Genomic DNA, 26,009 nt, shown 5'->3' on the forward strand with positions numbered 1-26,009 from the left:
ACAGTTCCATCCACCCAGTCATCAGCCTGTACAGTTCCATCCACCCAGTCATCAGCCTGTACAGATCCATCCACCCAGTCATCACCCTGTACAGTTCCATCCACCCAGTCATCAGCCTGTACAGTTCCATCCACCCAGTCATCAGCCTGTACAGATCCATCCACCCAGTCATCACCCTGTACAGTTCCATCCACCCAGTCATCACCCTGTACAGTTCCATCCACCCAGTCATCACCCTGTACAGTTCCATCCACCCAGTCATCAGCCTGTACAGATCCATCCACCCAGTCATCAGCCTGTACAGTTCCATCCATCCAGTCATCAGCCTGTACAGATCCATCCACCCAGTCATCAGCCTGTACAGATCCATCCACCCAGTCATCAGCCTGTACAGTTCCATCCACCCAGTCATCAGCCTGTACAGATCCATCCACCCAGTCATCAGCCTGTACAGATCCATCCACCCAGTCATCAGCCTGTACAGATCCATCCACCCAGTCATCAGCCTGTACAGATCCATCCACCCAGTCATCAGCCTGTACAGATCCATCCACCCAGTCATCAGCCTGTACAGATCCATCCACCCAGTCATCAGCCTGTAGTTCCATCCACCCAGTCATCAGCCTGTAGTTCCATCCACCCAGTCATCAGCCTGTAGTTCCATCCACACTGTATTACTCCATCTTCTCAACACATAATGAATCAGTGTGTTGTGAGGAGCCTCTGTACTATGTGGAATAGTCCCACTCCACTTCTAGATCCTTAGGCTTCACAAACTACAAAGTGACCCATAAAGAACTAACAGTCAGTCGGATAGCCATGAACACATTGTGAATGGGCCCATCAAGCTAGGTTGTAATGTGTTGTTCACTGCTCTCGTCTGCTTCACTGAACTAAAAAGTGGAACGGAACTATTCCGAGGACGACAGTGGTCCACTTCTAAGATGGCCGACACAAGAAGAAGAAAAAAGGTCAAATCACAGCAGCTCTTTATTTGCTTTCCCTTCTTTACTCACATATTATAAATACTCCTCATCCACCAACTTTGATAAGAAGCCCACTACAATGTACGTCAGAGAGGCTGAGAGAAGAGCGGGTAGGCTTACCAGTTACAGACCAGGGCTGTGTCTGAAATGGCACCCGCTTCCCTAGAAAGAAGAGACAGGAAATAGGGCATCCTTTTGGGCGCACTCTAAAAACACTACGGGCAAGTGCCACCACCACCACTGGTGGTCACATGGCAGGATTCTCATAGTCCTGATGGAAGACCTGAGGGCCACTGCATAGCAGAGTCCAGAGGGTTGAGTTCCAGATCAACCCAGAGCCTCCCTTCTCCCCAGGGCACTTCTAGAAAGTATGGAGTGGAAACAGTAACCAATATGGTGATTACTTCACCTGGTTATAGTGCTCATACCTCCAAATCGGTCTCAGACCTAGATGATTGTCTAGGGATTGGGGGGGGGGGTCGATTTGGGATTCAAGCCTAGATGGCAGGTACCCATTCACAGCCTAGCATGATCTCACACATTAGTAGTCTTCCACCATAATGGGTTGCGTTCATTGGGGCATGCAACGGGAAGCGTCTAACATTTTGCAACGTGGAACCGAACATTAGTTCCTCACTGTTTGTTTTCTTCCGTATGGCACCTAATGAACGCAACCCAGCGCTGAAGAGAGGTACAACATGGTGGGGAAATAAACATGGCCGCCTCCGCCGACTTAAAGCAGGGCATTGAAAACCTGAGAGGTGGCTGCAGCAGATCGATCAAACAGATGATTACAGGAGGAGTCAGCAGGCTGCGTTTGCCTCTCTCACACACCGACTGCATTAAAACCAACGAGAACACATCAAATCAGCCGCGTAGCACACGACCACACGTCCTCTCTGCCGCCACGTTGCCAACGTTACATTTAAAAAGAGAAAAAAAGTTGTCCAAAATAGTATTTACATCTTCAACACACATAAATGATGTTCCCTGACGTCCTGTCCGTGTAAAGGCATGAGGCTTCGTAGGCCTCTGTGCTTCAGGGACCAAACACCATACTGACACGCTCCTGTCTGCCACTCGGGAAAAGGAAATTGAGAAAAATTACAAATGTAAAAGTTAAAATGGGTTAAACAGCAGCCCCCAACCACATCCAGGAAAACAAGTGATAAGAGTCACAATGAATAATGAAAATACAGCTTTTTAAAAACGGCTCGGAGGGACTGGAAGATAAATACAGCAGAGTCTGGATAGTTACATTATCATCTCCCAATTACAAGTCCATGTACTATATGAGAATACACTGTTCACATACTCTTTACAGCACTCTTGGTGACAGAGCAGATGGTTAGGAAGGGGCGGGGCAGAGGGGCGTATACAGGTGGTTAGGAAGGGGCGGGGCAGAGGGGCGTATACAGGTGGTTAGGAAGGGGCTGGGCAGATACAGGTGGTTAGGAAGGGGCGGGGCAGAGGGTCAGATACAGGTGGTTAGGAAGGGGCGGGGCAGAGGGGCGTATACAGGTGGTTAGGAAGGGGCGGGGCAGAGGGGCGTATACAGGTGGTTAGGAAGGGGCGGAGCAGATACAGGTGGTTAGGAAGGGGCGTATACAGGTGGTTAGGAAGGGGCGGGGCAGAGGGGCGTATACAGGTGGTTAGGAAGGCGCGGGCGTATACAGGTGGTTAGGAAGGGGCGGGGCAGAGGTGCGTATACAGGTGGTTAGGAAGGGGCGGGGCAGAGGGGCGTATACAGGTGGTTAGGAAGGGGCGGGGCAGAGGGGCGTATACGGGTGGTTAGGAAGGGGCGGGGCAGAGGGGCGTATACAGATGGGTGAGGGGGTTGTATATAGGGTCAGATGATAACAGATGCCTTGCATTCCCATGCCACCAAAGAGACCTAGGTAGGACTTGCAATTCCTTTTGTACAGGGCCCCCCAGTCACGCTTTCACCTTTGAACTTCCCTCTACAAAGAAACTTACTGAGTCTGACCCCTCCAGAGCCTCCCAAAACCCTGCCCGACGACAGCAGCTGCCGTCCCATTACTGACCAATCACAAGAAGTCGAGACGAGAAATGTAGGTCACCTCTTCCCCTCATGATACCATTCAGAAAGAGTAAAGACACACCCTTAAATTCATATTTGATGAAAATATACAGTATTACAAACTGTATCAGGAAAAACAAAAACGCATAAATGAAAAATATATATCTTTTCAATTCATTATACAGAGACGAACACATTTCACCGAATTCTTTTTGGCTTTCTGTGTAATTCAGAGTGATGGACATACAGTATGTGTAAAGAGAGATTTTCTTCCTGCTGACAGACACTGTCCAATCAGAAAACTGGTACAGTGAGGAGTTTGAATCAGTTCAGTTTGTAGGAGTAGAGGGAGGGAAAGGTTTGTTGGACCCGTGGGTGAGTTGACCATCTCCAGTTTGGGTGGACACCATCAACATCTTGAGTTCATATTACAAGCGCTTTCCCACGTGGCCTCTGTGAGCTGGCGTCAGTCTTTGGGGAAAGAAAGTTGGAGTTGTGTGGCAGATCAATTCCAGTGAGCTTTCTGAAAGGCCTTGGATTGGTGGGTGGGTGGAGAAGTCCCGCCTACCTCCTACCCTGGTGGGTGGAGGGGCCTGTCAGTCTGCCAGGATGATCTTGACAAAGCTGGCTACGTCCGTCTCTTTGGAGTCATGCAGGGTGAAAAAGGGGTGTTGCTGTAAAAAAATAATATATATATGAGAAAACACCATGAGTCAACAATTCCTCAAATAAAACAGGAGTCCAACAGAAAGTACACATTTACACACAAGACTTACACATATGTGGTGCACACAAGACTTAAATACAAGAATACATCATCATCATGGTTTGACTAAACACTTGGGTAAGCCTGTCCTCTTGTGGACACATAACAAAGAGGAAACAGAGAGAGGAAGTGAGCTTTTACAAAGATACTGTGAATGAAGAGAGAACAACAACGCCTACAATCCAACAACATTACACACGTATTCACCGGTCACTGATTTAAACAAATGCTGATGAGGATCTAAAACCAACCATTAGTTCTGTGTAGGCGGGTCTCTCGTTGGGTTTCTTTCTTAAGCTGCAGAGAGAGAACAAAACAAAACAACTGAGAAACATACCTCAATACTGGACACTTCTTACCATATACCTTTAGTAAGACCAGAGCCCCCAACACATCGAAGCCTGTTTGAGGACAACATTCTGATAACCTGGGATTTTTGGGAAAGTTTTCCCAGATGTCAGTTAGGAGATTCCCAGAATCAAAAAGGAATCAGCAGGAAATCCAGAATCCTCCAACCTGGGAAAGTTGCTGTAATTGTGCAACTCTAAGTACACCATAACACATTTACACCAGATAAGCCTACATGAAAGCTACAGCATGACATTTATAGAGTGGGCCAGGACAACTGGGTCATTCACAAAAATGTAGGTGCATTCATTTCCAGGCTGTCTTTTTCCCCCAGGTCAGTGTCCAGGCCTAGACTCACAGGGAGGGGACACCAGGACAGTGCCCAGACCTGGACTCACAGGGAGGGGACACTAGGCCAGGCCCAGGCCTGGAACCACAGGGAGGGGACAGCAGGACAGTGCCCAGGCCTGGACCCACAGGGAGGGGACAGCAGGACAGTGCCCAGGCCTGGACCCACAGGGAGGGGACAGCAGGACAGTGCCCAGGCCTGGACTCACAGGGAGGGGACAGCAGGACAGTGCCCAGGCCTGGACTCACAGGGAGGGGACACCAGGACAGTGCCCAGGCCTGGACTCACAGGGAGGGGACACCAGGACAGTGCCCAGGCCTGGACTCACAGGGAGGGGACACCAGGACAGTGCCCAGGCCTGGACCCACAGGGAGGGGACAGCAGGGCAGGGCCACCTGGTGGTGTTTGGTTCAACTGCATCATCAGTAAGGCCAGACAGGCAGCATCCCAAATAACACCATATTTCCTATACAGTGCACTACTTTTGACCAGGGCTCTAAACCCTACTCCTATAGGTCCTGGTCAAAGGTAGTGCACTAAATAGTAGGGATGGGCGGGTTACCCTTTTTTTTTTTTTACTGTTCGAGTTACTCAATTATTTTTTTAGAGAAGTCAGAATATAGAATATATAATTTTACTAATATATATATATATATACAGTCAATAAAACAATTGCCATTTAAGATTAATTTCTTGAAACCATAATATCAACTTGTTATATTATATGGTGAAACAGAATCTTCTAAAAGGCAGTAACCTCAGCAGGGGAGCTTGCATGTAGAACTCTGTGGCTTTGCAATGGCATAGCCTGGTTTTGTTCATTTCCTGAGCACTCATCACAGTCAAGACACCTATTTTAGAGCTAAAAACATGATCTAATATAACAAGAAAACACAACAGATTATTTTTCCAAATGAAAAAAAGGGTTGCCAGTGTGAAGTGATGTGCATCAGGAACTGTTATTCTCAAACAGGGATCGTCTGGAACGGGACTCAGTCTGGAACGGGACTCAGTCTGGAACGGGACTCAGTCTGGAACGGGACTCAGTCTGGAACGGGACTCAGTCTGGAACGGGGCTCAGTCTGGAACGGGGCTCAGTCTGGAACGGGGCTCAGTCTGGAACGGGGCTCAGTCTGGAACGGGGCTCAGTCTGGAACGGGGCTCAGTCTGGAACGGGGCTCAGTCTGGAACGGGGCTCAGTCTGGAACGGGGCTCAGTCTGGAACGGGGCTCAGTCTGGAACGGGACTCAGTCTGGAACGGGACTCAGTCTGGAACGGGACTCAGTCTGGAACGGGACTCAGTCTGGAACGGGACTCAGTCTGGAACGGGACTCAGTCTGGAACGGGACTCAGTCTGGAACGGGACTCAGTTTGGAACGGGACTCAGTCTGGAACGGGACTCAGTTTGGAACGGGACTCAGTTTGGAACGGGACTCAGTTTGGAACGGGACTCAGTTTGGAACGGGACTCAGTTTGGAACATTGAAATTTCTTCAGGGTTACAAACCAAAATCTGTCTTTTCAATATAGGCCTACAGATGTTCCATTTAGTTTATTCTGCCTGTTCTTTGAAATTTTCTAAATGGATTAACAACATTGAGATACTGCTCACACTGATGAATTACAGCCACAACATCAGTTTGGTTTAGTATGTTTAGGCTTAATAATTCTTAGGAAAATACACTAGTCTTTTTCAAACTAATGTTTCTGTATATTTTCAGCGTGGAAACATTCCACCAAATAGTTTTACAGTATTTGGGGAGAAAAAAGGTGACCCCCTGGTTAAATAAATGAGTTGTGATTTCCTTCCTTACTAAACAGAAGATGGTACCATTTGGAAAGCAGACAGAGAGAGAGAGATGGGCTCACCACTGGGAGCTGAAGTCCACAAACTCAGGGGAGAAGCGGTCCGAGGGCAGCTGTGGAGAGGGCTCATCCACTACCTGCTTCAGTTGCTGGAAGGGTGTACCCCACGAGTCATAGGGGAACTTCAGAATGGCCAGCTCAATCTGGGGCAGAGGACCAGACAGAGGTTTGTTATCCCACAGAGGGAGGCAGTCTGGTATTTACCATCACAAAGAAACATGGGACAATAGAGTAGAATCATCACTCAGACCAGGGTTGTATTCATTAGGACACACCGTTACAAACTAATGGTGCAACAGAAAACAATCACATAAATGCAGGTAGCCCCTCTCGTTTCAGTCCCATTTTCTTGTTTGGTGCCTAATGAACATGACCATGCTGTTGAAAGAATAGCCGATGGTGTCTGTGACTCACCATTGTGATTCCTAGACTCCAGATGTCTGACTTAACGCTGTAGCCTTTCTGGTTGAGGTCGGGGTTTATCCGTTCTGGCTGAAACCGAGGGAATGAAAACACTATCAACACCATTACACAATGACACCAACGCCATCACATAGGATAAGAATACCACTGTAACATATAACGACATCAACACAACAAGCACCAGTTCTATTTCATTCAGGCAGTGCGCTCCCAGCCACAACTAGACCAGGGTCGTGTTAAGTATTTGTTGTGTTAGACGTTTTCCATGCGATGCCTACTGAACGTGGCCCAGACGGTGTCAGAGCCACCTCTCCTCTTCTCCCCAGTCCTCCTCACTATCGCTGTTCAACTGCCTCTTCAACACTCTCATTGTCTTTCTGTTTAGTTTCTCTCTGGCATCAGTGGTTTCTTTCATCAGGATTATTCAGAAATTAAAACAAAATACATCATCTGCACAGAGGTGATCGTCACGTTTAGTATCTCAGGAACCACATCAATATGATGTAGCAATCTCCTGAGAGGCACAGCTTGACCACGAAGAAGAACCTGGAATCTGGCCAACCAATGCCTGAAGAAGCCTGGCTGCAACCAGGGTCGTGTTCAGTCGGCACAAAATGGAAACGTAGGAGGTACCACGTTAACTTCCATATCGGACAGGTTTCATTTGATTTCTTACGTGTCAAACTTCTCTAAAACAGGGTTTCCTTTAGGAAAATGTGGTGCAGTACATTTGACCGGCAGCATTTTAATTTTAACAGACATTTGAGAAATGTAGACATTGGGTGTGTAATCTGATTAGGGAGTCCACCCACTGAAATCACTTTTAGATGATGGTTATTCATTCTAACAGAACATGCCACTCCAGGACGCAACGGTGTGCGTCCTTATAACCAAATTCTGATAAGCAATTTGAAGATGTTAGAATGACTGTCACGTGTCCTTCTCCTCAGACAACAAGACCAGAAACAAACAGCAACATCACTCGCCTATGTCAAAGTAGTACCCCCCACAGCAGAAAAGTTGACCTATTCTATTGGTAGGCTTCTGGGACAGTTGTGGGGCTAAGGATCCCAAATTCATACAACCAGTAGGCCTTGGCAACATTAAAATAAAATAACGAGGCTGATGCAACAGAGCAGAAGGTTAAAATGTAAAATGTCAATAAACCATTATTTCTTCACATTATTAGCACAACAATGAGCACAAGGCAGTAGGTTATACGCCGATGTTTATTCCATAATGCAATTAGCATGAAAACACGCTTGTCAAAAATCACACACAATTTAGAAAGAGGGGAGAACTAGATGCAACAACTAGCACGGGTTGCTAACATGACTAGGATTGTGCCTTTGGCTTCTACACCTGCATTAAAATAATAAAAATTAAAATAATTACCACCACGTTTCTATGGTGGCATTTTACTTTGAAGGAAAGTAAGACATGTCTCCTAACATGAAGTAAAACATTCAGGTTTCAAACAATTACATGTAAGTTGTTTTCAAAATGTTACTGCCTCCAGCTCATTACAAAGTGGTGTGTGATGCACTGAAGCCTCTACACATACCGTAGCATATAGAAATGGGAAACAATTTACCACAGATGGACTCCAAGTTGTAGAAACCTCTCAAAGATGATCAATGGAAACGAGATGCACCTGAGCTCAATTTCGAGTCTCATAGCAACGGGTCTGGAAGCTTATGCAAGTAAGCTATTTCTATTTGTAATACATTTGCAAATATTTCTAAAAACTTGTTTTCGATTTGTCATTATAAAAATAAATGAATTGAATCCATTTTTAAATCAGGTCTGAATAATTTCCGAATGCACTGTAAGCTTGACCGGCCAATAGGTTAATGAATAGGTTAAAACGCATTATTCTGCAATAGGAGTTTATATTTTGTCCCTCGGCAGCTACATTTTTTTGGCTTTTCATTTTTTTTTTAACAACAAAAGCCGTCTATTACCAGCTAACAGAAACCCTGTTGCCTACTGAACATGGCCGAGAAGGTGTCAGAGCGCACCCATTCCTACTCACCGCCATGTAGGGCTTGCAGCCGGCGTCCATGGTCTTGGCCACAGAGTCCACCAGGTGGCCGCTGATGCCAAAGTCACACATCTTCACCTGGCCCTGTGTGTTGATCAGCACGTTGGACGGCTTCACATCTGCACAAAGTTAGAAAAAAACACATTTAATCATCAGGAATAGTTTAGTCCCTCCAAGCGTGGCGGAGAGCAAATAATAATAAAAATGCAAATCAAATCAAGGACCATTTCAGATCAACATGAGTAAAGGAGGTGATCGAGTGATGAGAAACCGTGCCCATGACATGAAGACTTGTGTTCGCTTGGGGAGCTGTGTTTGCCTTGGCTTTAGCTCGGCAGGCTACCAAAACCGTATCCTTCATTTACCTCGGTGTATCACTGACAGTTTGTTATGCAGATGCTCCAAAGCCTTGACGATCTGGAGAGAGAGAGAAGCAGTTACACACACTGCATTGTAATGACGTCACTCCAGATAACCTGAGGGAACTGTGTTCCTTATACAGCATCACAACAAGCTGCTGTGGACACTTCTTAAAGATGACAATATAAATCATATCAATAGGAAAGTGTACTTCAGTATTATGCATGTTTTTCTGTTCTGTTCTCGCTCTCTGGCATCAGTGGTTTCTTTCATCAGGATTATTCAGAAATTAAAACAAATACATCATCTGCACAGAGGTCAGTTATACTGCAGCTATAAGCATTATTCAGTAACCCTGCAGGGTTGTGCTCATTAGGCACCAAACAGAATAAAAACCTAAAACAGGAGGGACTACCTGGACCAATAAGAAACTCATTTGTTTTCCATTGCAAATCCTTTTTAAAATGATCTCCATTGCGTGTCCTGATGAACACGACCCAGGTGTCCACTCACCGCTACAGTGATCTTCCCCAGGATGTCTTCAGGGATGGTCATGCCTTTATCGATCACCTGCTTGTAGAACTTATCCAGAGACGTGTCCATCAGCTCCATGCAGATCCACACGTCACCCTGGCAACGCAGAGCAACACCTATTACTGTACAACTACCTCTTTAAAATACTCAGCCTGTTTGTTTTCTCTCTCTGGCATCAGAGGTTTCTTTCATCAGGATTATTCAGAAATTAAAACAAAATACAGCATCTGCACAGTCAGTGTGACACACAAAGAAAAACAAACAAGTCCTTCCATGACTAATACAGAGGAGACTACTTCTAATCGTAGTTTGAAAACCCAACTGAATTGAAGATGTATTTGAGGGAAGAAAGAAGTGGCCAAGTGAAAGCCAGCCGAGCCACAGGCTTCCACCATAATGTTGTTTTCACAGGTTAGTTTTTTTCCATTTATATTTTGAGGTTGGACTTTTAGCACGTATAGTACTTTAGCACGTAGGGCGCACTGACTGGTGTCATCTCGTTAGTCAGCACGTGTTACACCCAGGCTGTGCTACAGATGTGGTGCTGAGTGACAGTGTCCAGGCGAACCCAGGCTGTGCTACAGATGTGGTGCTGAGTGACAGTGTCCAGGCGAACCCAGGCTGTGCTACAGATGTGGTGCTGAGTGACAGTGTCCAGGCGAACCCAGGCTGTGCTACAGATGTGGTGCTGAGTGACAGTGTCCAGGCGAACCCAGGCTGTGCTACAGATGTGGTGCTGAGTGACAGTGTCCAGGCGAACCCAGGCTGTGCTACAGATGTGGTGCTGAGTGACAGTGTCCAGGCGAACCCAGGCTGTGCTACAGATGTGGTGCTGAGAGCTGACCTCTCTGAAGAGAGCGCCGTAGAAGGTGACCGTGAAGAAGCAGTCCACGGTCCTCATGGAGATGTCCAGGTCCATCAGCAGTCTCTTCTGCTCCAGGGTGTTCACTGTGGCCCGGATCCTCTGGGGGGGGGGGCAGTCACAGAAATACAATCACTAGAAGGAACAAAGCCCTTTGGCCCAGACCACAGCAATTTGAATGGAAGACTCCCAGGAACACTAACTATCTCTTTTATTTTGTGTGTAAATTACATATAGTTCAGGGGCATTCTTGTTAAAGATGATGACTTCCCGGTGAAAATAAACGTTACATTTGGTATGACATCTGCATACGATACCATAACCTCTTCTATTACTGTTAAACTACCTGTTTTTTTCTCTCTCTGGCATCAGTGGTTTCTTTCATCAGGATTATTCAGAAATTAAAACAAAATACATCATCTGCACAGAGGTCATTCATTGTCCCGTTTGGCTTGACAATAAAAAATAAAAACATATTTAACCTTTATTTACCTAGGCAAGTCAGTTAAGAACAAATTCTTATTTACAATGATGGCCTACCCCAGCCAAACCCTAACCTGGACAAAGCTGGGCCAATTGTGCGCCGCCCTATGGGACTCCCAATCACGGCCGGTTGTGATAAAGCCTGGAATCGAACCAGGGTCTGTAGTGACGCCTCTAGCACTGAGATGCAGTGCCTTAGACCGCTGTGCCACTAGGGAGCCCAAAATGACCATAGGAGTTGTCAAAACAGCACAGGTCTGTGTTGGTCAGGAGTGTACAGCACTTTGAGATATCAGCTGATGTACGAAGGGCTATATAAATAAATTTGTTGAGATAGAGCTGTGTGGCTCGTCTTTAAAAGTGACACGCACACTTATCTAATCAACATCTCAGATATATAAATATAGAATAAACATCTCTGATAAAGTGCCGTCGGTAAGATTTCAGAACCGTAGACTCCACATTTTGTTACGTTACAGCCTTATTCTAAAATGGATTCAGTAATTCATAAATAAATAAATGAAATACCTTATTCACATCAAGGGGTCTGAATACTTTCCGAATGCAATGTACAGAAATCTAAAATGTCTGTTTCAGTAGAAGGCAACATTTTGAAACATTCAGATACACATATGCTATGTAGAACAAACACGCCTCTGGCATAAGGAATCGTGTTGTCTCTATTCATGGCATTTCTATCTGCAACGTTCCATAACATAGGCTCATTAAACATGCACCCTGGAGCACTCCACCCACCTTGACGGCCATGATAAGCCCACTGGGCACATGTCTCATCTTGTCCACCACGCCATACGCTCCTCTACCCAGCTCCCCAATCTGCTCTAAGTCATCTGCCTTCACAACAAAGTTCTGTCCAGAGGGAGAAACACAGTGGAGAGAGACAGAGGTCTTTCAGCCAATCACATCAAGTTCAACCAATACACGCAAGAGAGAAAACCCCAGAGTCGTGTTCATTAGGACCCATCGGAAAACAAAAATACATATTTCTTATTGGACCCAGGTGGTATAGTTTAGGATTTCTGAGTCAGGTAATGACATCACCATTTTGACACTAAAACCATATACTTATCGTTGACTACAGTACAACTCTCTTCAACACTCTCCCGGTCTTTCTGTTTAGTTTCTCTCTGGCATCAGTGGTTTCTTTCATCAGGATTATTCAGAAATTAAAACAAATACATCATCTGCACAGAGTTGATCGTCCCGTTTGTCTGAGATGCACAGCGTGAGAAAAGTCTATCAGTCACATCAAAGTCAACCAGTAAAGGCATTAGAGAAAACGCTACGGCTGTGTTCATTAGGACATGCAACAGAAAACATTTTCAAAAAGCTTAGCAACGAAAAACAAAAGTAAGTGCTTCTTTTAGGACCAGTCCAGGGGTGTAAACATTAGTCCAAAGTTACAAAACATGAGTTTCTATTGGACAAATTCAGGTCCGTCCCCAATCCGGTTAAGAAACATTTTCCAACAGAATCGGCGTAATGAATACACCCCAAGCAGCCCCTCCCTGTTTCTGTCTGTTTTCGTCCGTTTGGTGTCTAATGAACATGACCCAAGTAAAACCACAAAAGGTGATAGAAAGTGAAGTACTACAGCCTGAACACAAACGTTCCTCCCTTCCCTACCTTTTCTCCAATGGTAACACAGGCTTTGGAATCCAGATCTCGAGGGGGGCTGAGGAGAGAGGATAGGTAGTGGGATTAATACCATGCATTCGTTTAAAAAAGTGACATCGATATCAAACTTAACACAAAAAACCAATGCTCTTTCTTATTGAACATCACACTGTATGACTGTAGTTTGACAAGATGCTATGTGAAACCTGGCTGGTATAATTTAGGGTGTGAAAGAAGAGATTCAGGTAATGACATCTGCATATGAAACCATAACCTCATCCTCTATTACTGTACAGCTACCTGTTCAGCACACTCTCCCGGTTTCTTTTGTTAGCTTCTCTCTGGCCTCAGTGCTTTTCCTCGTCACCATTATTAAGAAATTAAAACAAAACACATCATCTGCACTGAGGTCATCGTCACGTTTGTCACAAACACACAGCAGTGGCTAATTTCCAGGGCATCTTTTTTTGGAGTCGTGCTGCACAGATAATGAGCTCTCACAATATCTGGAGAAGTGTTTAGCCCACCATCTCAGAAACCATGTTAATATGATGTAGAAATCTTCTGAGATGCACAGCGCGACCACGAAAAGACCACCTGGAATCCGGCCAACCAATGAAAGAGAAGAAGCCTTACGCTGCGGCTGCAGGTGGGGGCTGATCAAAGACCTCTTTGGAGAGCTTGAGGCCTGGGTTCTTCTTCTTTCCTATGAGAGGAGAGGATAGGGAGAGGAAAGATCAGTCTAGTTCTTTAAGAAAACTTATCTATACCATGACCTGTCAATTTTTACTTTCAATAAAGCAGAACAGAGAAACCCCCAGTTGAACCATGTGTTGTGAGAATGCTTGGTTCTGTTTTTTGGTGTGGACTTCCGACTTGTACTGTAACGTGTTAGTGACTCTACAGCTCCATGTGTTATCTACCCAGAGATTGTTCAACAATAGAAAACTGGTGAACGACTCGCTCAAAAATCGGAACGATGACACAGAGAGCGAGAAAGCAGAAACAGATTACCTCACTCATTAACCCTCAGTTTTGTCTAACCTTGTTGTAATACAAGCAGCAGTTTAACCACCTTGGTTTGTCCCAACCAAAGTCTCAACCATAATCAGAGGAATACTGACTGAACAGTGACTCATGTTAGCTCCTGCAGTAGGTCTGCTTCTGCCTACACAATGGAGACCAGAGACCTCTCCCTGTGTGAAATGCACACTGCAGTGCATTTATAAACACTGTTCACAAGCAACAAGTGGGGACTTCTCATCCAGGCCAGGGCAACGGGGCCATGCTGGTGTAAAACAACAACCCCAACTGAAGGAACGTGGGATTCAGACGAGGACTGTGCCTCTATAGTCTAAACGTGGACCCTTTCCTCCTCTCCTGATCTGCACAACATTGGATGAGTGGGAGTGATGCAGCAGAAAGATATTTAGGATCTGCTCTCATCCGGGGCCTGAGGCAGGTTGATTTCTGCCCGCTATTGGCAGGTACGTTTGCAGAGGTCCTGTTAAATGCAGAATTCTGTGTTTTCAGACAAAAAAATAAAAATGCAAAAGAAAAATCTTGCTGCGTTTTGTAAAATGCTGGTTTAAATGCTTTTTTTGTGCCTAGACTAATTTTCTGATTCAGTTGCACTTCACTCAGATGAGAATGCATGTAAACAGGCATTCTATCAGCAGACAGGACTCTGAACTGGCTCTCTGTTTTACTTTTCTCTGGTAAAATGCACGATTAGCTTCCAGCAAAACATCTGGAAATGTAGCTAGCAACATTCTTTCTATGATAAACACTAGAAATTTGATGGCCATGTCTTGTTTTTTTGCTAAAAAATTGTTTTTAAATAACATTAAAAAATATATAGCTAGCTTTTTCATTGTAAGCTCATTTACTTGTGTGGCTGAATGCCAAATAGAGTTGCACTTCTATTGTCATCTGATGAATTAAGCTATTTTCTGCCGAATGTGTTGCACTAATGTATTTTCTGTGAAGGTAAACTATATTTTTATGCCCCTGATCACTACTGAAGCAAAATAATATATATACAGTGGGGCAGCCCCAAAACATCACTGCTCTAGAGGAGATCTGCATGGAGGAATGGGCCAAAATACTTTCAACAGTGTGTGAAAACCTTGTGAAGACTTACAGAACACGTTTGACCTCTGTCATTGCCAACAAAGGGTATATAACAAAGTATTGAGATAAACTTTTGTTATTGACCAAATACTTATGTTCCACCATAATTTGCAAATCAATTCATTAAAAATCCTACAATGTGATTTTCTGGATTTTTTTCTCATTTTGTCTGTCATAGTTTAAGTTTACCTATGATGAAAATTACAGGCCTCTCTTATCTTTTTATGTGGGAGAACTTGCACAATTGGTGGCTGACTAAATACATTTTTGCCCCACTGTGAGTGTGTGTGTATATAATAGACTTTCAAAATAAAATGCATGTGTAATGGTTTAAAAAAGGCAGATTTGATGGACTGCGTTTGAAGATGCAGCTGTATGAACTCTAAAGCAACCCCATGCATGTCTTCTACACCAGCCACCTTGGCAGGTAGCCAATTACAGGCTCTGCTCCATGTTGGTAGATCTGTGTTGGAAAGAACACGAGGAAATGACAACACTTGAGACTATTGAGATGCATCCTGGTACGTGTCCTGAACAACAACTGTCATTGACCTGGACATGATGATGTTCCCTCTAACCCAGACAGGCCATTAGGCAAGGAAACACCACATAACCAAAAGTATGTTGGTCCACCCTTTGCTGCTATAACAGTCTCCACAATTCTGGGAAGGCTTTGTCACAAAAGCCCCTTATTACCACCCACCACTGCGACCTGTATGCTCTAGTCGGCCCTCGCTACATATTCGTCGCCAGACCCACTGGCTCCAGGTCATCTATAAGTCGATGCTAGGTAAAGCTCCGCCTTCTCAGCTCACTGGTCACGATAACAACATCCACCCGTAGCACGCGCTCCAGCAAGTATCTCTCAATGGTCATCCCCAAAGCCAACACCTACTTTGGCCACCCTTCCTTGCAGTTCTCTGCTGCCAATGATTGAAACTAATTGCATTTTTTAAAATAAAACAAAAATCGCTTAAGCAGGGAGACATATTTCCCTCACTAACGTTAAACATTAGCTATCTGAGTAGCTAACTGATCGCTGCAGCTGTACATAGCCCATCTGTAAATAGCCCACTGAATCTACCTGCCTCATCCCCATATTGTTTTTATTTACTTTTCTGCTCTTTTGCACATCAGTAATTCTACTTGCACATCATCATCTGCTCATCTATCACTCCAGTGTTAAATTTTCTAAATTGTAATTCCTTTGCAACTATGGCCTTTTTTATTGCCTTACCTCCTCACGCCATTTGCACACACTGTATATAGACTATTGCGTTATTTGACTGTATGCTTGTTTATTCCATTTGTAACTCTGTTGTTTGTGTCGCACTGCTTTGCTTTATCTTAGCCAGGTCACACAGTTGTAAATGAGAACTTGTTCTCAACTAGCCTACCTGGTTAAATGTGGGGGCGGCAGGGTAGCCTAGTGGTTAGAGCGTTGGACTAGATTCGGATGGCCGTTTTATGTGTGGATTAATTGTTGGAGTAGAGGACCTTGTGCATTTCAGGTAAAATAACTCAATGTTTATATCCCAGGACAAATTAGCTAGCAACAGCAAGCTAGCTAAATAGGACAAATTAGCTAGCTTTTCGACCTGTCCCCAAATTAATGTCATTGGTTCAGAGTTTGTTTTGATATTTTAACCTGTGTGTTGTGATCGCGTTTGGTGTAGGGGGACAAAATAAATGTATGTATGCACGATAGCGCACGCACGCAGCCGGTTTGGGTTCCGTGTAAGGCCATTTTACTGCCAACTTTTGTCTATGGAGATTGCATGGCTGTGTGCTCGATCTTATAAACCTGTCAGCATGGGGTGTGGCTGAAAGAGACAGATCCACTCATTTGAAGGGTTTCCACATACCTTCGTATATAGTGTACATTGGCTCAGAAGTAACCAGACACTTAAACACCACTTGCTGTTTAAAGCTTCCAATGGCTCCCTGTACCACTAACTGGGAAAAGGGCTGCAGAGAGCATCAGAGACACCATTCATAAACAGGCAGTGCACCGTTATGCAATGTTTCAAGTGAAGCATTTAGGTTGGGTGTGCTGTGTTGGCTGGGTAATACAGTGCAGCCTAACCGTGGGTGGATTCTCTGCAGTACATACACAGGAGGCTAAATGTAAGCAAATAACCTACATATCCGGAGGAAAGCAAGTTCATATAGACTGGACTGGTAGCATCTCGTGCTCTCCTCAGATGAGCCACTGCAGACATCCAGCTTCCCAGTGAGGGGAGAGTCATTGACTTCCCAGGGAAACACAGCGAGGGGAGATTCATAGACTTCCCAGTGAGGGGAGATTCATAGACTTCCCAGTGAGGGGAGATTCATAGACTTCCCAGTGAGGGGAGATTCATAGACTTCCCAGTGAGGGGAGATTCATAGACTTCCCAGTGAGGGAGATTCATAGACTTCCCAGTGAGGGGAGATTCATAGACTTCCCAGTGAGGGGAGATTCATAGACTTCCCAGTGAGGGGAGATTCATAGACTTCCCAGTGAGGGGAGATTCATAGACTTCCCAGTGAGGGGAGATTCATAGACTTCCCAGTGAGGGGAGATTCATAGACTTCCCAGTGAGGGGAGATTCATTGACTTCCCAGTGAGGGGAGATTCATTGACTTCCCAGTGAGGGGAGATTCATTGACTTCCCAGTGAGGGGAGATTCATTGACTTCCCAGTGAGGGGAGATTCATTGACTTCCCAGTGAGGGAGATTCATTGACTTCCCAGTGAGGGAGATTCATAGACTTCCCAGTGAGGGGAGATTCATAGACTTCCCAGTGAGGGGAGATTCATAGACTTCCCAGTGAGGGAGATTCATTGACTTCCCAGTGAGGGGAGATTCATTGACTTCCCAGTGAGGGAGATTCATTGACTTCCCAGTGAGGGAGATTCATTGACTTCCCAGTGAGGGGAGATTCATTGACTTCCCAGTGAGGGGAGATTCATTGACTTCCCAGTGAGGGGAGATTCATTGACTTCCCAGTGAGGGAGATTCATTGACTTCCCAGTGAGGGGAGATTCATTGACTTCCCAGTGAGGGAGATTCATTGACTTCCCAGTGAGGGGAGATTCATTGACTTCCCAGTGAGGGGAGATTCATTGACTTCCCAGTGAGGGAGATTCATTGACTTCCCAGTGAGGGGAGATTCATTGACTTCCCAGTGAGGGGAGATTCATTGACTTCCCAGTGAGGGGAGATTCATTGACTTCCCAGTGAGGGGAGATTCATTGACTTCCCAGTGAGGGGAGATTCATTGACTTCCCAGTGAGGGGAGATTCATTGACTTCCCAGTGAGGGGAGATTCATTGACTTCCCAGTGAGGGGAGATTCATTGACTTCCCAGTAAGGGGAGATTCATTGACTTCCCAGTGAGGGAGATTCATTCGACTTCCCAGTGAAACACAGTGAGGGGAGATTCATTGACTTCCCAGTGAAACACAGTGAGGGGAGATTCATTGACTTCCCAGTGAAACACAGTGAGGGGAGATTCATTGACTTCCCAGTGAAACACAGTGAGGGAGATTCATTGACTTGTGCTATGCTCACATGCACCCAGCAGAGTAAAAATAGATGTTCATTTCCTCCGTCGAGCTAAAAAAGAGCATTCAAAACCTTCTTAAAATGACCTAGAACAACAGTATAAAAACAGCCTTTGTCCCAACTGAAGTAGCATGGCAAGAAATGGCCTTTTTCAACATCATTCACTTTCTCCAAAATATCGCTATTTTTAAAACCAGCCATAGAAAGCTGGTTGCAAATTTGGTTTAATATTTGTTCTGTCTTTTCTGGTGGATTAAACAAATATTGTTTTACTCAACAACAACAAAAAATATACATTTTTGAAAAATATGTTTAAAAATGGTTTAATATTTGTAAATGATATAAATAGGATGGGTGGAATTGTTAACAAAAATATGGAAATGTCTGCTGTATTCAAAATTACAACCAACTGACTGCAGCATCACTGCAAAAATGGAGGCGGCAAGTGGAAAGGGGAGGAGGTAAGGATTCACAAAACGACGCCGGATTCAAAACTGAGTTTTTCCAATTAAAATTATACAACATTTTTGCAACCAATACAACTGTTTATATATATATATATATATATATACACACATATATATATACATACACACACACACACACGTCAAAAGTTGACACCTACACATTCCACAGTTTATTTTCACTATTTTCTACATTGTAGAATAATAATGAAAACATCAAAACTATGAAATAACACACATGGAATCAAATAGTAACAACAAAGTGTTAAATATCAAATATATTTTGATTTGTTTGAGAATCTTCAAAGTAGTCACCCTTTGCGCACACTTGGCATTCTGTCAACCAGCTTCATGAGGTAGTCACCTGGAATTAATTAACACACAGGTAGGTGTGCCTTGATAAAAGTGAATGTGGAATTGCTTTCCTGCTTTATGCGTTTGAGCCAATCAGATGTGCTGCGACAAGGTAGGGGTGGTACACAGAAGATGGTATTTTACCAAATAGGGCTAAGTCCATACTATGACAAGAACAGGTCAAATAAGCAAAGAGAAAAAACAGTCAGTTAACTGTCTCTCATGAGGACCACCACAGAAAAGGAAGACCCAGTGTTACCTCTGCTGCAGAGGATAAGTTCATTAGAGTTAACTGTCTCTCATGAGGACCACCACAGGAAAGGAAGACCCAGTGTTACCTCTGCTGCAGAGGATAAGTTCATTACAGTTAAACTGCACCTCATGAGGACCGCCACAGGAAAGGAAGACCCAGTGTTACCTCTGCTGCAGAGGATAAGTTCATTAGAGTTAAACTGCACCTCAGATTGTAGCCCAAATAAATGCTTCACAGAGATTAAGTAACAGACACATCTCAACATCAACTGTTCAGAGACTGCATGAATCAGTCCTTCATGGTCGAATTGCTGCAAAGACACCACTACTAAAGGACACCAACAAGAAGAGACTTGCTTGGGCCAAGAAACACGAGCAATGGACATTAGATTTTTGGTTCCAACCGCCATGTCCTTGTGAGATGATCTCCGCATGTGTGGTTCCCACCGTGAAGCATGGGAGGTATGATAGTGTCACCAGTAAAGCACTGTCTGTGATTTATTTAGAATTCAAGGCACACTTAACCTGCATGGCTACCACAACATTCTGCAGCGATACACCATCCCATCTGGTTTGCACTTAGTGGGACAATCATTTGTTTTTCAACAGGACAATGACCCAACACACCTCCAGGCTGTTTTTGTATTTATTTTTATTTCACCATTTAGGCTAGTTGAGAACAAGTTTTCATTTACAACTGCGACCTGGCCAAGATAAAGCAAAGCAGTGTGACACAAACAACAACACAGAGTTACACATGGAAAAAAAAACAGAGTCAATAATACAATAGAGAAAGTCTAAATGCAGTGTGTGAAAATGAGGTAGGATAAGGGGGGTGACGCGATAAATAGGCCATAGTGGAAAACTTATTCCAGTATGGCAAATTAAACACTGGGGTGATAGATGTGCAGAAGATGTGTGTTCAAGTAGCGGTACTGGGGTGCAAAATAAATAACAATATGGTGATGAGGTAGTTGGATGGGCTATTTACAGACTGGCTATGTACAGGTACAGTGATCTGAGAGCTGCTCTGACAGCTGGTGCTTAAAGTTAGTGAGGGAGAAAAGAGTCTCCAGCTTCAGAGATTTTTGCAGTTCGTTCCAGTCATTGGCAGCAGAGAACTGGAAAGAAAGGCGGCCAAAGGACGAATTGGCTTTGGGGGTGACCTGTGAAATATACCTGCTGGAGCGCGTGCTGCAGGTGGGTGGTGACCAGTGAGCCGAGATAAGGCGGAGCTTTACCAGTGGGTTTGGCGACGTATATGAAGTGAGGGCCAGCCAACCAGAGTATACAGGTCACAGTGGTGGGTAGTATATGAAGTGAGGGCCAGCCAACCAGAGCATACAGGTCACAGTGGTGGGTAGTATATGAAGTGAGGGCCAGCCAACCAGAGCATACAGGTCACAGTGGTGGGTAGTATATGAAGTGAGGGCCAGCCAACCAGAGCATACAGGTCACAGTGGTGGGTAGTATATGAAGTGAGGGCCAGCCAACCAGAGTATACAGGTCACAGTGGTGGGTAGTATATGAAGTGAGGGCCAGCCAACCAGAGTATACAGGTCACAGTGGTGGGTAGTATATGAAGTGAGGGCCAGCCAACCAGAGCATACAGGTCACAGTGGTGGGTAGTATATGAAGTGAGGGCCAGCCAACCAGAGTATACAGGTCACAGTGGTGGGTAGTATATGAAGTGAGGGCCAGCCAACCAGAGTATACAGGTCACAGTGGTGGGTAGTATATGAAGTGAGGGCCAGCCAACCAGAGTATACAGGTCACAGTGGTGGGTAGTATATGAAGTGAGGGCCAGCCAACCAGAGTATACAGGTCACAGTGGTGGGTAGTATATGAAGTGAGGGCCAGCCAACCAGATTATACAGGTCACAGTGGTGGGTAGTATATGAAGTGAGGGCCAGCCAACCAGAGTATACAGGTCACAGTGGTGGGTAGTATATGAAGTGAGGGCCAGCCAACCAGAGTATACAGGTCACAGTGGTGGGTAGTATATGAAGTGAGGGCCAGCCAACCAGAGTATACAGGTCACAGTGGTGGGTAGTATATGGGGCGGGGCGTTGGTGACAAAACGGATGACACTGTGATAGTGGTTTGTTGATGTCAAGGGTGTGAACAGAGGGCCCCATGAAGCCGGTGGGGTTATGGGATGGGAAGGCATAAGCTACAGACAACGACACACAATTGCATTTTATCGATGGCAATTTGAATGTACAATACCGTGGTGAGATCCTGAGTCCCATTTTGAAATGTTTTTAGAAGGTATCTGTGACCAGATGCTTATCTGTATTCCCAGTCATGTGAAATCCAGATGAAATTCAATTGACTGATTTCTTCCCCGTAATTCAGTAAACTCAATGAAATTGTTGTTAATATATATTATTTTTTATTTAAAAAAATCTATATATATGGGGGATTGGAAATGATGCAGACAATTAGTGTTAGAAGCCACAATCTGCAATATTAAAGCTGATCCACAGCGCAACATTGTTTTAAGCATGGCAAGAAACTATTTGGTTTGGCTAAATACTGGCTTTAGCTCGTAATGCATAGCTAAAATGCAAGGCAGAAACGGATCTTACGTGGCACTCTATTTCAGCTGAACTCCCTGACATACAGTATACCTTGAGCGTCTGAGGTCACATATTTGACTAGTTGACAGCTAGGCCCACATCAGGCCTCATATCAATGAAGGAGCTATTAAAAATCCTACAACTCTAAGCATTTCAGGCATGGGACTATGCAGTATCCAACACTTTCTTTGTGGGAATGTCTGACGTCGACGAAACCAAGTTGGAAGTTCTCATGTTACAAATGGGAGCCCATATGGACGATGCTTACTGTGTTAACTTCCTCAGGGTTTGGGGGGGGGGGGGGGGGGCAGGTGTGCACTCCCCTCTAGTGCAAGAGAGGATGACTCCCAACCAAACAAGACATCCTTTCTGAATAGCTGTCACGTGATCCTTTGGGAAGCATGATATCATTGGGCACAGCTCTCCTCCAGCTTTCTGAACCCCTGGTACATCCACCTGAACCCTAAACCCAGCCAAATAAGCTTACTGCACGACAACCCTTTGGTTATAGACAGTGGGCTTACACTCCACTATACGAGTTGCTTTGCCATCAGCATCGTGTCAATGTGACATTCTACCTGCTACACAGATCGTTTTGTAAAGCATTGTAAAATAACCAGTGGTGGGTATAGTCAAGGCCATATGTAACCAAAATCAACTTGATTTTTCATTCAATTCACAAGATGGAATGAATGTGCACGTCAGCCATCGATTCTTGAGTTTGGACGCCGCCATCAGACATGACACAACTCGAGCAATAGAGCAGATTTCCAAGGAAGCCTCCCCTCAACGGCCTGAAGCATGCACAACAAGAGCCTATAGGCGGTAAACTGAAATAATTGATGCTGACTAATCAAGCTACAGCCGTAGCTGTGGTGTGTGTCTCATGTTACAGGTGATTCACTACCTTCTAGAGGAAAATAACCCCACCCGGCTTTAGTCACAGACAGGTGCACTGGTTTGAAGCCTCCTGCACAAGGTATGCTGTCTTCTGTGTGAAGATAAATACTCAGAATTCTTGGGCAGCCCATTGGATGACGGCGTGAGTAGCTGGGTCACGAGCCACCATCAACCCGCTTAAACCGGCAACGATGAAGCTACCAAGTAACAGGTTATTTTTCACTCTGGACAAGCAGCAGTACTCGCTCACTGTCAGAGTTCCTGTGCATGTATGTGCACGGGTTCACGTCACACTCCTACAACGTAGTAGGTACGGGACCAAAACAGCAGAGACGCTTAGCCTTGTGCTTCACCGTTCTTAGTTGTTGTCGAAATCGGCCCGATATTGCTGCGTGAAACTCATTTCCATCTCAAATGACTCAAGCAAACAGCAAAGTTATCTTAAAGAGAAAAAACATGAATAAAACAACACATCACAATGCCTCTCCCCTTTCTGACCCAAATAACTCTGGGGCATAAGTACATGTACTGATGTGTGGGTAACTCAGTAATGTGTGTAACTGTCAGTAGGACCTTTTTAGGGTTCTATTGTTGTTTAACATGTGTAGCTGTTCTTGTCTATTGACATTCTGGGATTATGTCATGGTTTTTTTGTGGATCCCCAGGAAGAGTAGCTGCTGCTTTAGCAACAGCTAATGGGGATAAGAATAAAATACATATTAGTTTTACCTATAAACCTAGTCCTGGACTACAACGCACTTTCCATGGAGATAAACCATCCCAGGATGGGACTGGCTGCCAGTCAGAAGGCACACCGGTCAGACCGTGTTAACCCACTGTGCCAAAGCCTAGCACTGTCTGTAAATCAGTATGGATAAGAGCGTCTGCTAAATTACTAAAAGGTTGTTGTAAAACAAAACAAAAAACGGGGTGCTTGAAAATGTGTCACATTGCAGCTGACATTTATTGTATGGGCAGAGAAAACACCATTGTAGATGAGCGCATTATTTGTTGTAAAACCTCCTTAAGCAACAGCAACTCGAAATGAACAAACAAGCATTGCAAAGCACTTCAGCCAACTCCACCCATTACCTTAAAGTGAAACTGGCTACAGCGGTCAAGAAAAGTCCAGACACAACGGAAAACCCAGGGCTCATCCTACACTTTTACTATAAGCAAACAGGCTGTTGCTGCTCCCAAAAGAAAGGTGAGCACCAATAACGTCAGCATAGCACAGCAGTGTAGCAGCTGTACAACCACAGGTTGCAGAAGTCGCTGGAAGTACAAGTCAACACATGCATTCAGGTAGCTAGGCTATAGAGGGGCTGCCTGTGATAGCATAATAGTCAGTGAGCAGGCCTCTCACAATCCTGGTGGTAATGCCAGTTAGGATTGTGTACATCAGCACTTCCCAAATTGGTGCTGGGGACTTCAAGGGGTGCACGTTTTGTTGTTTGCCCTAGCACTACACAGCTGATTCAAATAATGAATGCTTGATAATCAGTTGATATTTTGTATCAGCTGTGTAACGGTTAGTGTTAAGGCAAAAACCAAAATGTGTACCCCTTGGGATCCCCAGGACAAGAGTTTTGGAAACGATGGTGTAGCATAATATCACATCATCCACAACATAATGTCCCCATGTGTGACGTAGGGAGGGCCTTGATTTATTTTCCACCAGGTGTTTTTAATTCAGCATTGCTTGTTGCTAATTACACATCACTTAGTGTCAGAGAGACCAACTGTATGATGGATCAGGCATTGGTAGAAAATATGCGAGACAAATATAAGTGAACAACTATTGCAAGAATGCGTGAGAGACGACGCACACGGTAATATTAGACCCAAGTAACGCTGTCGGAAAAATACATGACTCATGTTTTCCCATCAAAACGACAAGTCGCGAGGCATGGCATGCGTGCTCCCAATGAAATAACGCACGAGATATCGCTCACGTTACATCGATACCGGTGTGGCCAGCTACGCACTTTTCGTTTGGTCGAATAGACAATGCTATAGATAACGTTAGCTCGGTAGGAAGGTAGCTAACGAACAAGCAACAGTTGCAACTTACAGCCCCAAGTAGCCTAACTTAACGTTATCGCGTGTTCACAAACAATTGTTTAAATTTCCAGGAATTGACAGGAAACAACCAACCACGGTGAATCCGCATACATGTAATGGTTTCTAGCCAGGTTACAGAGAAATGCAATTAGGCACCACATTACAACTTGTACTGTAGCTAGCTGGAGTTAGCTAGCAACTTTGTACAAGGACAGACCCTAACGTTAAGCCGGAAACGAACTGATATTTTTAAAAACGTCTAATGCAATGACTCAGTACATAACCCTGATTTCCAGCACTGCATCTTTTTGTCGGAAATTCAGTCTTGTTGCACGATTAACATTATTGTTAAAATTCTTACCTCCTTTAGAAAGAGACATTTCCCCCTTTGCTTTGACGAGGGGGAGGGGAAGCACAAAGACTTTTTACTCCCTCCCTCCCTGCATCTACCCCGCTCAGAAGCTGCGGCTTGTCCTGCAACTACGATGCAAGTCTGTTTCAATCTTCATGCATGTTGCGTTAGTTTGTTTCCGTGTCGCAGGGCTTCTAGTTTAAAAAAAAAAGTTAAACCGAAAGCACATATGATTCCGGCGAATTTAACTCGATAACGTTACATTACCAAACTGTACACTTTTTAGACAGCGAAGAAGTGGTCGTATTAGTTTTTCATGGCCCGGTGCTCCTGATTGTGTGGAGATTTTTGTTCAGGACCAATGGAATGATCTAAAATGAGTCAACTCTGTTCATCCGGGGCACCGGGCTATGCAAAACGAACTCGATCAATCTGACATCTGAAAGCTCGAGCGTCAAATGCGTTATGACGTTGTTCCTCCCTGTGTTGTTCATAGTTGTGGGATATGTAGTCTCTGCTGTCATTGCCAACAAGCGTGGACATGTCCAAGACCCGTCCATGGTCACAACAATCATGATTTTAAAATATATACATTCTAAGAATGCCATTGTACAATTTGTGGTTTTCAATGGCTTCAAAGCATTTTGATTTCAGGGAGA

The 26,009-nt window shown here is 44.6% G+C and overlaps 1 protein-coding gene across 2 annotated transcripts; it reads right to left on the reverse strand.

Annotated features, from left to right (window-relative positions):
• Positions 1–972: 972 nt before the first annotated feature.
• LOC124026110 (dual specificity mitogen-activated protein kinase kinase 6) lies at positions 973–25,734 on the reverse strand. 2 transcript variants are annotated; one of them, XM_046339281.1, is made up of 12 exons: positions 25,360–25,734; positions 13,336–13,405; positions 12,709–12,757; positions 11,818–11,931; positions 10,561–10,680; positions 9,696–9,812; positions 9,188–9,239; positions 8,814–8,941; positions 6,770–6,847; positions 6,359–6,498; positions 4,045–4,090; positions 973–3,701 (listed from the first exon to the last, which is right to left on the reverse strand). In XM_046339281.1, the coding sequence occupies exons 1-12, from the start codon at positions 25,376–25,378 to the stop codon at positions 3,624–3,626; spliced, it is 1,011 nt and encodes a 336-aa protein (XP_046195237.1). In that variant the 5' UTR covers positions 25,379–25,734; the 3' UTR covers positions 973–3,623. The 2 variants fall into 2 exon arrangements, with proteins under 2 accessions (XP_046195237.1, XP_046195238.1); XM_046339282.1 differs by lacking the exons at positions 13,336–13,405; positions 25,360–25,734 and adding an exon at positions 13,000–13,205.
• Between the last annotated feature and the right edge of the window lie 275 nt (positions 25,735–26,009).

Source organism: Oncorhynchus gorbuscha, unplaced genomic scaffold (assembly GCF_021184085.1).
Source record: "Oncorhynchus gorbuscha isolate QuinsamMale2020 ecotype Even-year unplaced genomic scaffold, OgorEven_v1.0 Un_scaffold_2599, whole genome shotgun sequence".
Classification (NCBI taxonomy): domain Eukaryota; kingdom Metazoa; phylum Chordata; class Actinopteri; order Salmoniformes; family Salmonidae; genus Oncorhynchus; species Oncorhynchus gorbuscha.

Excerpts from the sequence above, each read along its gene's own strand:
- LOC124026110 (XM_046339281.1), bottom strand. Across the intron at positions 4,091-6,358 it reads GTGGACTTCAGCTCCCAGTG|CTTAAGAAAGAAACCCAACG; the intron begins GTGAGCCCATCT and ends CTCTCTCTGCAG. Across the intron at positions 3,702-4,044 it reads CCGCCTACACAGAACTAATG|CAACACCCCTTTTTCACCCT; the intron begins GTTGGTTTTAGA and ends ATTTTTTTACAG.